Genomic DNA, 13796 nt, shown 5'->3' on the forward strand with positions numbered 1-13796 from the left:
GCGTGTGACAGGAGCTGGGTGGCTCCAGAGGTCTGAATGAGTCAGTGTGGGATGAGTGGGGCATTTGCATTGAGAGTAGGGAAAGAGTAGCTCCTGATAGCCTGCCCTGCCTGATACAATGCTGGCTCCGCCCCCCTGCCAGGCGACTGATGACTCTGAGCCTGCCAGGGACTTTCCTGGCCCCACCTCCTGCCGGGCAGCTGATGGCCCTGCCCCTGCCAGTGACAATGCTGGCTCCGCTCCTGCTGGGCGGCTGAAGACTCTGCCCTGCACAGTGAATAGGCCAGGTGCCTAGGCCGGGCAACACCCACAACAAACCCAAGATGGGGGGAAATTCCCCTGCATGGACAAAGGGATCAAAGCCAAAAAGGGGTATAAGAGAAGAACCCCTGAACCAAGAATTTAGATCACTTCTGACAAGGAAACCTGAACCAAGGACAAGAAGCCTGCTGATCCAAGGACTGTCTACCCCTTCTGCCAGAGTGCTGTTTGTTGGGGGAATCCTGCAGTTGCTTCTTTATTTTTGCCAAGGAACCAGGAGAGAGGAACTGAGTGTGTACTCTCAAACTTGCTAAGAAAATCTCCAAGGGCTGGAAGAAGTGCCAGCCTCCTGTTGAAGTCACAGGGTCAAAGGACTTCATTTATTTGTTAAAAGTGCTTGTTGCTGGAACCTGAAATCCAGCACCTCTGAAGAATCCAGCAATCTCGACGCCGAAGGACGCCGCCGAATCCAGCTCGACATCGTGAGTAACGGCTCCAGTGTCCCGCACCTTCGACGCCGGCCGCCGGGCCCGATCGACGCCAGTAGCGACGCCAGTGAGTAGCGAGTTCGGCTCCAGCTCCAAGTGACCCTGTGTCGACGCCGCCGCTGATCGCATCGACGCCGAGCCCTCTCGACGCCGTGAGCGCTGCTCACTCTTGCAACATCGACATCTACGACGCCGTATCCTGCTTCATCCCATGAGCGCTGCTCCCGCCTGACTTCGGTCGACGCCGCTGCAGATCGCCCCGACTCCGAGGCACGATCGACGCCGAAGACGCGACGCCGGACATCTCGACGCCGCTGATCATCGAGTGCTTCACTTTTCCAAGGTACTGTGTTGTTGGGGTCTGTGCGACTCCGGGCTCGACGTAGCGCTCCTCGCGGTCGACGCCGAACCTTTGGATTAACTTTGCCTCGACGTCGTGTGACTCCCATGTGGGTTACATTGTTGCCAAGAACTGTGTTTTAAAGAAGAAGAGTTGCTTTTGTTACTAAAGACTTTGTGCTAAGAAGAAACCGTGCTTGAACTATTATTTTTCCTTCCAAGAGTATTTATTAAGATTGTGGTATATTTTTGTCGTTATTTGGTCTTGTGCTAAGCCTTATATAAACATTCTTATTTTTATAATACTACGGTGTCGTGTCCATTTGTAGTGTATTCACTTTATTACTGTATGTGGTCATAAATGCTTAACACACTGCCTCTGAGATAAGCCTGTCTGCTTTGCCAAGCTACCAAGGGGGTGAGCAGGGGTTATCTGAGTGTGTGATCCCCTTGCCCTGACTAGAAAAGGTGTGTCCCTATTTGTCAGAAGTGTATACCTCTGCCAACTAGAGACAGCCGCTTCTAACAGAAGTGAACGTGAACATACAGCAAAACGAAAGTTAAATTGTAATAAGTGTTGTACTATATTGGCTAATTTGTCGATGACTGTAAGAGAATAATGACTGTTTAAAGAAATTTAAAAAATACATATAGATGTGTTTGCACCCCTGCTGAATATTTCTGATAGTCAATGGTCCCTGTAGCAGCAAGAAACCCTGGGAGCTCAGCTGGTGGCCGGAAGGGATCTCACACAGATCCTGGGGTCCCCGGCCGGAAGTATTTCCTGTTATTGGACTATCTATGCATTTAATGCTTTGAAATCACAATGCTCTTTTTTAAATCTTCAGCCTACACTGCAATTTTAATTTTCTTGCCCCTTGATGTGTATTTAGTTTTCAATTCCGTCTTGGAGATGCAAGCGTCCAGCGTCTGTTTCTGCAGCACCTGCAGCTCCTAGAGATGCCGTTGAAACTTCACAACTCTCCCACCCTGGGACACCCAACACTGTACTATCATCGCACCCCGACTATGGAAGGTCATCAACATCTCCTTTGACACAGCAAAATTCCCGGAGAGCTGGAAGCAGGCCAAAATCAACGCCCTCCTCAAGAAGCCCAAGGCGGACCCCAAAGAGCTCAAGAATGTCCGGCCCATCTCCCTGCTCCCCTTCCCGGCGAAGGTCATCGAGAAAATCGCCAACATACAGCTGACCCACCACCTCGAGGACAACAACATCCTAGATCCATCCCAGTCCGGATTCAGACGAAACCACAGCAACGAGACATCCCTCATCGCCGCCACAGACGACATCCGGCGCCAGCTAGACAACGGCAAAACTTCAGCTCTCATCCTCCTGGACCTGTCAGCCGCTTTCGACACGGTCTGCCACCACACACTAAGAACACGCCTCCAAGAAGCCGGAATCCAGAAGAACGCCCTGGACTGGACCACGTCCTTCCTCTCCGGTAAAACCCAGCGAGTCTGCCTCCCACTCTTCCGATCTGAAGCCACCAACATCATCTGCAGCGTACCCCAGGGCTCATCCCTCAGTCTGACCCTGTTCAATGTCTACTTGGCCCCCCTCGCACAAGTGGCCCGCCAGCACGACCTGAACATCATCTCCTACGCCGTGACACCCAGCTCATCCTCTCCCTCACCAGAGACCCACGCACAGCCAAAACCAACCTCCACGAGGGCATAAAGGCTGTCGCCGAGTGGATGAGGAGCAGCCGTCTGAAACTGAACTCGGACAAGACGGAGGTCCTCATCCTAGGCCCCACCCGCTCTGCTTGGGACGACTCCTGGTGGCCAACCACACTGGGAACAGCCCCAACACCCACGGACCACACACGCAACCTAGGATTCATCCTCGACTCTTCCCTCTACATGTTGAAACAGGTCAACGCCGTCTCTTCCTCCTGCTACAACACCCTCCGCATGCTTCGCAGGATCTACAAGTGGATCCCGACCGAAACAAGAAGAACTGTGACCCAAGCTCTCGTCAGCAGCAGGCTGGACTACAGCAACGCGATCTACGCATGAATCCCAGCCAAACACCTACAAAGACTACAACTCATCCAAAACGCCTCCCTCTGACTGATCCTCAACGTCTTCCGCCGCAGCCACATCTCCTCCCACCTACGAGACCTGCACTGGCTCCCCGTCAACAAGAGGATCACCTTCAAGCTCCTCACCCACGCACACAAAGCACTCCACAACACCGGACCAGCCTACCTCAATAACAGACTCAACTTTTACACCCCCACCCGCCAGCTCCGCTCCACCAGCCGCCGTCCCGCGCATTCAACTAACCACCTCGGGTGGCAGATCCTTCTTCTTCCTCGCCGCCAAGACCTGGAACACCCTCCCCACCCATCTGCGGCAGACCCAAGACCTGCTCACCTTCAGAAGGCTCCTCAAGACCTGGCTCTTCGAGCAGTAGCAGCACTCCCCCCCCCTCCCTCCGCCCCCCCAGCGCCTTGAGACCCTCACAGGTAAGTAGCACGCTTTACAAATTCTCTGATTGATTGATTACTAAGCGACTGTGGAGCCCTACTTCTGTGTAGAAAAGTCAGAGGTGCTCCAAGACGGTGAAAAAATAGAATGATGAAAGAATAAAATAATTAAAAAAGGAAAAAAAAGGAAAGAAAGGAATCTCCCTGCATGCAAGTGATACCCACATCTGTACAATGAATGATTCTAGGCCACGGTTCTGTTATTAACATAAGATAAACAGCAATATGAAGTATGCCGATGTCGAGTGAAAAAACTTCTGAGTGGAGAGAATGAGATATAGTGAATCTGTTTGGTGGTGAAAAAGGAGGTATGTGAGATAAGTCAAGTGTCAATAAAAGGGGGAGTCTTGACAAAAAAGGGATGCATTTACAGGAAACAACTTGTGAGAAGTTGGCCTGATATGCAGTGCTCACTATTCTAGTGATCCCTATGTATCAGTCCAAACAACCCTTATTGATGATTGGTTGTAAGTCAACCTTATAGACCAGCTATCCTAGTAGCATGGATACGAGCAGTCTAAGGCTAAGACTCTAGAGGGCGTGTTAAGCCAGCTGTTTTACCATCACATTACCCCTTGAACACCCAGTGAAAGGACACCACACAAGTGTTATGAAAATAAACAATGTATTTATTAGAATCACAACAACCCTGTACTCTTTATGAGGACAGGGCGCTAAGCACACAACAAAACTCTTATGAAAATACTTAAGTTAGCACGTTATACACAAATGCCCGAGGGGCACGAAAAACCATATACTCTAAAAGTGGAATGCGAATTACTAGCAGGTAAGTAACGATTCTCAGAGGCTTTGGGATCGCTAGGACTGGACTACTGAACCTTTAGATTACTAGCAGGAGGCCTAGGGAACTCGGGTGCAGAGTGTGCACTCTCACGCGGGATGCGGGACAAAGTCTATGGAAGCTAGAATTCACAAAGTTAGTGTTCACGGGCGAACCCGACCTGGTAGGGAAAAAACGACAGTGGATCCTGACCCTTGAATAGTGAGGCTATGCTGGGACACCGAAGTGCTGAAGTTACCTAGCCCAGGGGCTGCAGCTGCATAGGTCTGAAAAGACGTCGGGAATCCTCGTGCCGGACCAGGAGCCTGGAAGGAAGAAGTTGCTGGCAGGCGACCAGTGAAGGAAAGTTCGATGGATCCAAGCCTGGATCAAGGAAGAAGGAAACCTGAAAGCAGAGGGGACCAAGTTCTTGAATCACTAGCCAGTGATTAAGTGGGCACCAGGATGGCACCGGGCAAAGTCACCGCAGTCAGGTGAGTGGGCGCTGCTGGGCTCTGCAGTCTCTCGGACCAGGAGGCGTTGTCGGCGACCAGGATGGAGGTGCGAGCTGTCCCACGAAGGTTCTTGCTGTCGACGTCGCTGGACCCAGGATTGGGCAACAAGTCTTGGCAAATGCAAGGCCCACACGGTGGACCTAAGATGGCGTCTCAGCCGGACCAGGAGGGTCCAGGGTACTTCTCCGATGGAGGGAAGCAAGGGCCAGTCTGGAGCAACCAGACCAGCAGCAGTGTTATCGTCGGGCGTCGTTCGGAAGGCCATAAGCCAGCGGGCTAGTAGCCAAACAACGCGGTGAGCAGCACAAAGCAGAAGGGCCCCACGCCGATCGTGGAGATGCTGGGGGGCTGCTCTTCGGTGCTGGAGCTGCTCAGGGTGGGGGCTTCTCGGACCCCAAAGCACTCACCAGGAAATTACTCGGTGGGCTTGCTGTGCAGAAGTCGTGCAGTCATGGCGATGGCCGGTCCCTCGAGGTCTCGTCGCACCCACGGTTCTCAGCTGTGCTGTAGAGGTGGGTAGAGGTCAGAGGTGCCAGGGAAGCCGGGTCTCGTCGAGCTGGGCAGTCGGATTCCGGAGGAAGGACGTGCAGCAGACCGCAGTGTTCTTAGATGGTGCCTGCGGATGCAGGGTGACTACTCCTTAGCCACAAGGGAGAATCTTGAGGAAGAAATCGTGAAGTCCTTTCGTGGAAAGTGGTATCTTGATTCCAAAGATGATCTGATTTGGAAGGGGGCCAGTCTCTACCTTTATCTTGGAAAAGGGGGCTGGCACGCGACTAAGTCCTGCCCTATGGGTGGGACCAGGAGAGGGGTGGTTACACCCACTTCCTTGGCGGGCTTTTCCCCAGCACAGGGTCTGGAGTGTCCCTGGAACTGGTTTAAGCCAGCCTATGCACAGTGAGCACCGGGGTGCCACGTGCAGTCACCTTCCTCTGAAGCCCTGCCTACCTACAATACACAAAACCCTGTCTGGGACGGTGCTGGCACCGCCCCTGGCAGGAAACCCTTTGTCCTTATCTCCTGCTCTGGGAGGACTCCCAGCAGCAGGAGGGCAGACTTGTGTCTCGGTGGCAGCATCCATTTTGTGGATGCTAAGGCTCTGTCTGACTTTTAACCGGGTTATAGGTTACACACATGTCGTGTCCCTCTAGAAGGGTGGAATGCTAACCCCGTCGCCAGAATTGGCGAGGGGTTAGTATTCCAATTCGTATGACACCTTACTCGACATGTTTTGATAAAGCGATACCAGAGTTGGCATTTAACCGCGAGGATTATAATGCACTTAAGAGTATATGGTATGCGATATCATGGAAACGGCTAAGGGATGGATCCCGAAAGCCGCAGACAGGCTCAGCTCATGCCAGAGCACCATCTCACACGATTCCAAGCACAGTGCCTTCAGGATTGTTAAGGCCTGCCATAGGAGTGACTGATAGGAGATCTGTGTGTCCATTTTAGGGTTAGATATAGGTATACTATATCTAAAGCAAAGGGTGATTACACCACCTTGCCCCAGCTGTCAGGCAGCCAGTTGTGTCAGATTTGGATGGCCAGCCAGGGGTGGCATAATACATGCTGCAGCCCCTGGTAGGCCCTGGGTACACCTATGCCCTGGGTACCTAAGGTACACTGTACAGGGACTGATAAGGTGGCTCAGTATCCAATTTAGATATGTACCTAAGGTACATGGAATCCATTTTACAGAGAGAGCAGTGGGCCTGAGGTCCTGAACAGCAGGGCCTCAGGTCAACTAAGTCAGAAAACCAGCAAAACACCAGGCAAAAAGTTGGGGGCAACCATAGTCAGGGATCTACCTTCCTACACAACTCAAGTCTAATTTGTCGTTCAGACCGTCTGGCATTATTGCCTGCAGTTTACGAGTCCAGAATACTTCTCTCTGAGAAAGTTTTTTACTGTTATCCATTCCTTCCTTGATGATCACCTTTTCAATTACTGTAGAACGGATCTGGGTAATATTGTGACCTTGTTTGAGCCAATGAACCACTAGATTTGAATTCATGTTTTTATTCCTGATCATACTTTTGTGCTCCCCTATTTCGATTTTACTTTTTCTTTCAGTTTTGCTTACATACATTAGACCGCACGGGCATTTCATACAGTAAATTACATTCATGTTGTTGCAATCTGAAGAATGATTGAGATTGATTTTGGCTCCTGTTTTCGGATGGGTTATGAACTTTTGTTGTATGACGTTAATGCAGTTGATGCAATTGTAACACTTTTTCATTCCCGTGTGATGGATGCTGTTGCTGACTTTTTTTTGGACAATAGTTCCCTGAGGTTTTGACTTCTTATATACGCAAATAATGGCTGCTGAGCAAATGAGGTTCCGAAATCTGGTTCTTGGGTGAGTAATTCCCATCTTTTCAAAATGATTTTTTTGATGTTTTCCGACTTCGTGGAAAACCTCGAAACAAAGACTGGCCGATTGGCAGGCTTTTTCTGTTTGGTAGTGAGAAGAGTGTTGCGTTCTACTTTAGTAATCCTTTCTTCTGCGTTTTGTATTGTGGTTGCAGGATACCCTCGTTGTAAGAATCTGGTTTTAATCCTTGTAAGTTCTTTTTTAAATTGCTCAGTGGTAAAAGATATTCTCTTGGACCTGTTCATGTACGAGTATGGTAAGTTTTGGATGAGTTTGGAGGAATGAAAACTTTTGATTAGTACGGTGTTGTTCCGATCCGTTGGTTTAGTGAACACTCTGGTGTCAATGGTCACTCCTGATTTCTCCATCATCACGTCTAGAAACGGTAAGCTGGTAGGACTGATATTGAATGTAAATTGTATGCGGTTGTTGCGAGTATTGAGAATTTGAATTTGTTTCCGGAGGTGTTCTTCGGTGTCTGTCCAAATTAGAAAGATGTTGTCTATGTAACGACAATATATTTTCAAATGACTGTTCCACTCTGAATTGTTCAGGACGTATTTTTCCTCGAATGAAGCCATGTAAATGTTGGCCTATGTGAGCGCCCCCCCCCCCCGAAGCCCATAGATGTACCACTTATCTGCAAAAATAAATCCTCCTTGTAGTGAAAATAGCTATGTTGGAGGCAGAATTGTAGCAGTTCCATGAGGAAAACCTTGTGTGCTCCTAAATCTGGTTGATTCAAAAAGGCCCATTCTGTTGCCTCCTGTCCTTCCTGTAAAGGAATGGGCGTTTATAATGATGTCACGTCGATAGTGCATAGCAAAAATTCAGGAGGGTTGGATAGATCTAACTGACCAAGTTGGCTTAAAAAGTCAGTTGTGTCCCTTATGTACGTTTTCCAATTACCTACGTTGGGTTGGAGAAAATGATCTATGTACACGCCCAGGGGTTCAAAGAGTGAACCACATCCAGAAACGATGGGTCTAAATGGTGGATTAGTACTGTGTTTATGAATCTTTCGTAACACGTAGATATGTGGTCGTTTTGGATTTTGTTGTAGCAAATACATTTTGGTTCTACCTGATATCCAATCCATGCTTTGAGCTTTTTCCAAGATGTGCTTAAGAATCTGCATTATTTCGGGAGTGGTGTCATGATCTAATTTCAAATAAGTGTTTTCATGAGAAAGATGTTCCTGCATTTTTTGGTGATATTACGATGAGTCCATCATGACCAGTGCCCCTCCCTTGTCAGCTGGTTGGAATGTGAGTGTTTCATTATTTGCTAGTTCTTTAAGAAGATGCTTGTCTGCCTTGTATTCTTTTTCTATAAAAGACATATTTGTAAATTCTGAAACCAGCTCTCCTCCAATGAAGGGTCCCGCTTTAATATGGTAGCCCTGGCTGCGCAGGACCTTTTGACATGGTTGGTGTCGCCCAACATGCTTTCCTGTGATGCCGTGATCATGTTAGTTGTCAGTTTTACCCAGCTCATCCTCTCCCTCACGAAGAACCCAAAAGACACCAGACTCTGCTTCCAGGAAGGAATGAAAGACATTGCAGCCTGGCTGAACAACAGCTGCCTTAAGCTCAACCCAGAGAAGACAGAGGTCCTCGTCGTTGGACTCTCCTCCACCGCTTGGGACAACAACTGGTGGCCTTCCGCCCTCGGAAACCCACCCACTCCATCAGACCAAGCCCTAAACCTCTGCATCATTCTAGACTCCGCCCTCACTACGACTCACCAGATCAACGCCGTCGCCTCCACCTGCTTCAACTCTCTCCGCATCCTCCGCAAGACCTTCAAGTGGATCCCCCCCCCGAATGCAGAAAGACCGTCACCCATGCACTCATAACCAGCAGGCTGGACTACGGTAACACCCTCTACGCCGGAATCAACAAAATCCTGCTACACAAGCTCCAAACCATCCAGAACACCACAGCCAGACTCGTCCTCGGAACCCTTCGACACGAGCACATGACCCCCCACGTATGAGACCTCCACTGGCTCCCCATCGAGAAACCAGTAACCTTTAAGCTACACACCCACGGCTACAAATTCCTCTACAACACTGACCCAAATACCTCAACGAAAGAGTCTCCTTCCACATAACCAAAAGGAACCTCCGCCCCCCCCCCCCTGACCTCGCCCTGGCAGAGAACCCACGCATCCGCAGAACCAGAGCAGGCAGAAGAGCCTTCTCCTACGTCGCAGCAAAGTCCTGGAATGAGCTAGTAGTCAACATCAGACGCTCCCCCAATCTGCACACTTTCAGGAAGAGCCTCAAGACCTGGCTCTTCGACTGATCCGGAGCTGTACCCCCCTCTTCCAGCACCTTGAGACACTCACGGGTGAGTAGCGTGCTTCATAACCCCCCTGATTGATTGATTGATTGATTGAGTTTTGAAGCCTTAAATCGTATCACTTTTTAGTCACGGAATAGCAACAAATATGAATAAAAGTAAGACGCAGGACCTGATTACGAGCTTGGCAGGCAGGCTTACTCCGTGTTAGACCTGTCAGCCTTAGGGTGGTCTCCCCTACATTTTTGCCCTTTTTGCCTCCCATTTTTATCCTATATTTTGTTGGACTTAGGACTCTGGGCGCCTCACCACTGCTAAACAGTGCTGAGGTGCAGGTGCTCTCCCCTAAAACCTTGTGAGGCTGGCATATCTGCCACAAGCCACTGCTACCGCAGTAAGGTTTAATCCTCCATAGGCTAACATTGGGAACCTCCCCTTGTGGAATAACTTCTGACAGGGACCTAATAAGTCTATCATGTTTGGTCTTGTTGGACTCGGGGCGGGGAACCCTTTCCAATGATATATAGGGTTTGGGCATTCCTTCGCTAGGGATCCCACTTTTATAAAGGGGACCTTTTCCTGCCTACACTTAGATTAGGCTCTGCAGACTCCCCCCTCCCCTCTGCATACTGATAGCCTGCCTGGGTTGGGAGGTGGGAGTGGTGATTCACACCTTCTTCCCTGGGATGAGCTGTGCTGGGCTGCCCACTGTAGTCTCTCATCACTGTGACAGCTAGGTCAGGGAAGGCAGGGAACATACCAGAACTCCCTGGACTCTTCCAGAAGCCCCTGCCCCCCAGACCCTTCCAGAGACTTCCACCACTTTCTAGCCCCTAGACTAAAAAGATATATAAGGAAGGGTCCTGGCCTCACATTCTTGTTACACTGCGGGACCTGGAAGAATCCCTGCTGGAGTGAGGACTGCTGCGCAAGAGGATTGCCACTGGGAAGGAGGCTGACTGCTCCAAGGAACTGCTGCCCCACAACCTGCTGAGCTGCCCTACTGTCTGCTGATCCTGCCCTGCAGGGGAGACTGCAACATCACCACCAGAGTGTCTCCACAACATCCCAAAGGAACTACTTTTCTTTGAACCACCTTTTAAAGATTGCCTTTTTGGGACTGCACCCTTTTTAAGCTAAAGGAAACTACCTGTCCTTGGACCACAGCGTTTTAAAGACTGCCCTTTGGAACAGCAACAACACTCTCAAGATTTGCCCTGCAACGCTGTGCCTGCCCTCAGCACTGCTTGCCCTGTGATCCTCCCGAGGGCTCTGTGATTGCCTCTGCTTCTGGCGCAAGCCGACTGAAACTGGCCCTGAGGTCACCGCCACTGGGACCGGAGCGCGCTGTGTAGCGCTGAGAAGCGAAGCGCTGTGTGGCAGGAGGCTCCGTCGTTGCCCAGGACTTGGAGGCACTGTTAAGCGCTGTGCTAAAGGAGCGCTGTGTGGCTGTGACCCCCACCCATGCAGCGCCTGCTGAGCCCAAGGCCCCAGGGGGAGAGGAGCCTCGCACCCGCGCCCGCAACCACCACCCCAGGTAACGCCTCAGTGCAACCAGGCTGCCGTGAGGGGGCGGGGTTCGGGTTGGCCGGGTACCTGGAGTGTGAGCTTTGTGCTTGGCTGGTAACATCATTTCTATGAGAGGCACACTTATTACGCTACAAGGGAACTTTGGCCTAAGAACCTTCCCACAGTGAATTTTGACCATAAGAACCTACCTCAAGTGAACTTTTGCCATTCAAGGACACTGTGAGAAAGACATTACCAGCAGGAGCCCTTGGGACACATGAGCTTTTGGTGATTTGATCAGGCCTGGGAACTGGATTCATTCTTATTGATTATTGATCTTGCTTGGAAACTGGAATCCTTTTTATTATTGATCAGGCCTGGGAACTGGATTCATTTTTATTGATTATTGATCTTGCTTGGAAATTGGAATCCTTTTTATTATTGATCTTGCCTGGAGCTGGATTTACCTGCTTTTGGTTCTCGCATAGTTTTTAGATAAAGAAATGTTTATTCTTATACCAAACTGGTGTGGTGTTCCTCTTGTGAGTGTTTTTACTGTGTCATCGCCGTTGTGTGTTGCACAAATACTTTACACATTGCCTCTGAAGTTACGCCTTTGCTGCTCTGCGCCAAGCTACCAGGTCGGAAGCAGTGGTCCCTACTTGGACTAGGGTACATACCCCTGCCAACTAGAGACCCCGGTTCTAACACTCCATCACAAATGTGATGGTTATCCCGCCCACCAAATTACAATTCCGTTATATCCTATGGAACTTGCAATACAGCAGATGAGATATCCGTCACTTTTGTGATGGAGTATACCATCTGCCAAACTCGCAAACAGGCTGTTAGGCTACACTTACCGCCTTTTAGTCGATCCCCATCACATTTGTGGTGCAGTATGCAATCCGCCAAACTCGTAATCAGGCCCTTAGTCTACACTTACCACCTTGTAGTCGATCCCCATCACGTTTGTGACGGAGTATCCCATCCGCCAAACTCGTAATCAGGCCCTCAGTATACACTTACCGCCTTGTAGTCGATCCCCACTGCGGTTTTCAGGGCGGACCGGAGGAAGTCCACCCACTCGCGGTCCCCCAGAGAGTTCTCTTGGGTTCCGATCACGTACATGTCATGAGGGAGGTTTGCGGTGCTCTCGTCCTTGCCCCAGCCCAGCCCTCTTGAGGTCAGCCATGTAGCCACTGACCGAGGAGGAGGGGAGCCGCCTGGGGAGAGAGAAAGGTGCCGGGTCAGAGGGCATCTGGTGATGTGGTACCAGGAGAGAAGTGTCTTATAAAAGAGTAACGACCTAGGGCCGCAGTGCAGAGCCAGCTAGTGTAGGAGGCATAATGGCAGATAATGCAGCGTAAAGCATCGCAATTATAGCACTGCACAGTACATGGTGTGTCGTAGTGTAATGCAGTGTAGGGTAGTGCAAAATGCAGTATAGTGAGTTAGAGCGTAGTACGATACCATGCAGTGTAGTGCACGGAGGTGTTTACAGTGCACAGTGCAGGATGAGCCAGTGAAGTGTGGGAGAGAGTAGTAGATTATGCAGTGCATTGTGTAGTAATGCATAATGGGCACTGTATGGTATCACATGCTGCATAGAGTGAGGTCATACAGAGAAAAGGGAGGTAATCCGATCAGAGCACTGTATGTTGCATAGTGTGAGGTTGTGCTGCGTGGAGTAGTGTGGTAGGGGGTCCTGGGTGTATGGCAATGGTTTATATGAAACTGTGCAGTGTGCGGTTGTACACTGAAGAGTAATATAGTGCAGTAGGATAGTGCAGTCAAATGATCAGCATGAGGTAGTGCACTGCAGTAAGATGTAGCACACTAGTGGTATTACAGGTTAGATGTGAGGTCGTGTATGGTGTAATATAGATGGTGGAGATGGCGAATAGTGCGAACAGTAAAGTTGGTAGTGTGCTTATGCAGTGGAGTGCATTGTGTGAGTGTGCAATGCACTACGATCTGGTGGAGTAAGGGTTTGAGTAGTAGAGTGCACGTAGATTGCGCACTGTACTACAGCAGTGTCATAGCGAACATTGTGTAATAAAAATTGCACACTGTAGTGCGAGGTAACGCAGTGCGGATAGGGTGAGGTACTGAATAGTGTATATTTTGAGGTAGTGTAGTGCACGGTTCAGAGTGTGAGTCATAGCTCCACGGTGCTAAGTAGCACTGCAGGAGCACTCTAGTGAGGCGCATGGTGCAGTGTGTGAGGTTGTGCACTGCAGAGTGTTTTAGTACAGTCGAGGAAGTAGAGAGGAGATGAGTACACACTGCAGAGTGTGAAGTTGTGCAGTGCAATGTGAAGTAGTACAGTAGTGGAGTGCATAGTGCAGTGTGTGAAGCTGCACACTGGAGGGTGATTTAGTGCAGTAGAGGTAGTGGAGTAAACCGTGCAGAGTGTCAAGTTGTGCAGTGCAACACGAAGCCATACAGGAGGGGAGTGAAGCACATGGTGCAGTGTGAGAGGTAGTAAACTGCAGTGTGATTAAGTACAGTAGAGGTAGTGTTGTAGAGTACACAGTGCAGAGTGTGAGGCAGTGCAGTAGCACTAAACCATTGCATGAATAAGGATTCGTCCCTTATGAACTAATGTGCTCCGAGGTGTTAGAACAAACGAGTTACATAAACAACAGAAAACAATGATGAAAGAGCGGCAGACAGTGTGACAGCCCCGAGAGCC

The 13796-nt window shown here is 49.9% G+C and overlaps 1 protein-coding gene across 2 annotated transcripts in view; it reads right to left on the reverse strand.

Annotated features, from left to right (window-relative positions):
• Nucleotides 1-13796, reverse strand: part of LOC144752052 (phosphatidylinositol 3,4,5-trisphosphate 5-phosphatase 2-like) — a 598959-nt gene that overhangs the window by 235753 nt on the left and 349410 nt on the right. For both annotated transcript variants that reach the window (XM_078640002.1, XM_078640003.1), the window contains exon 13: nt 12128-12324. In XM_078640002.1, the coding sequence (XP_078496128.1) occupies nt 12128-12324 (197 nt within the window). The remainder of the gene's footprint in view (nt 1-12127; nt 12325-13796) is intronic.

Source organism: Lissotriton helveticus, chromosome 4_2 (assembly GCF_964261635.1).
Source record: "Lissotriton helveticus chromosome 4_2, aLisHel1.1, whole genome shotgun sequence".
Taxonomy (NCBI): Eukaryota; Metazoa; Chordata; class Amphibia; order Caudata; family Salamandridae; genus Lissotriton; species Lissotriton helveticus.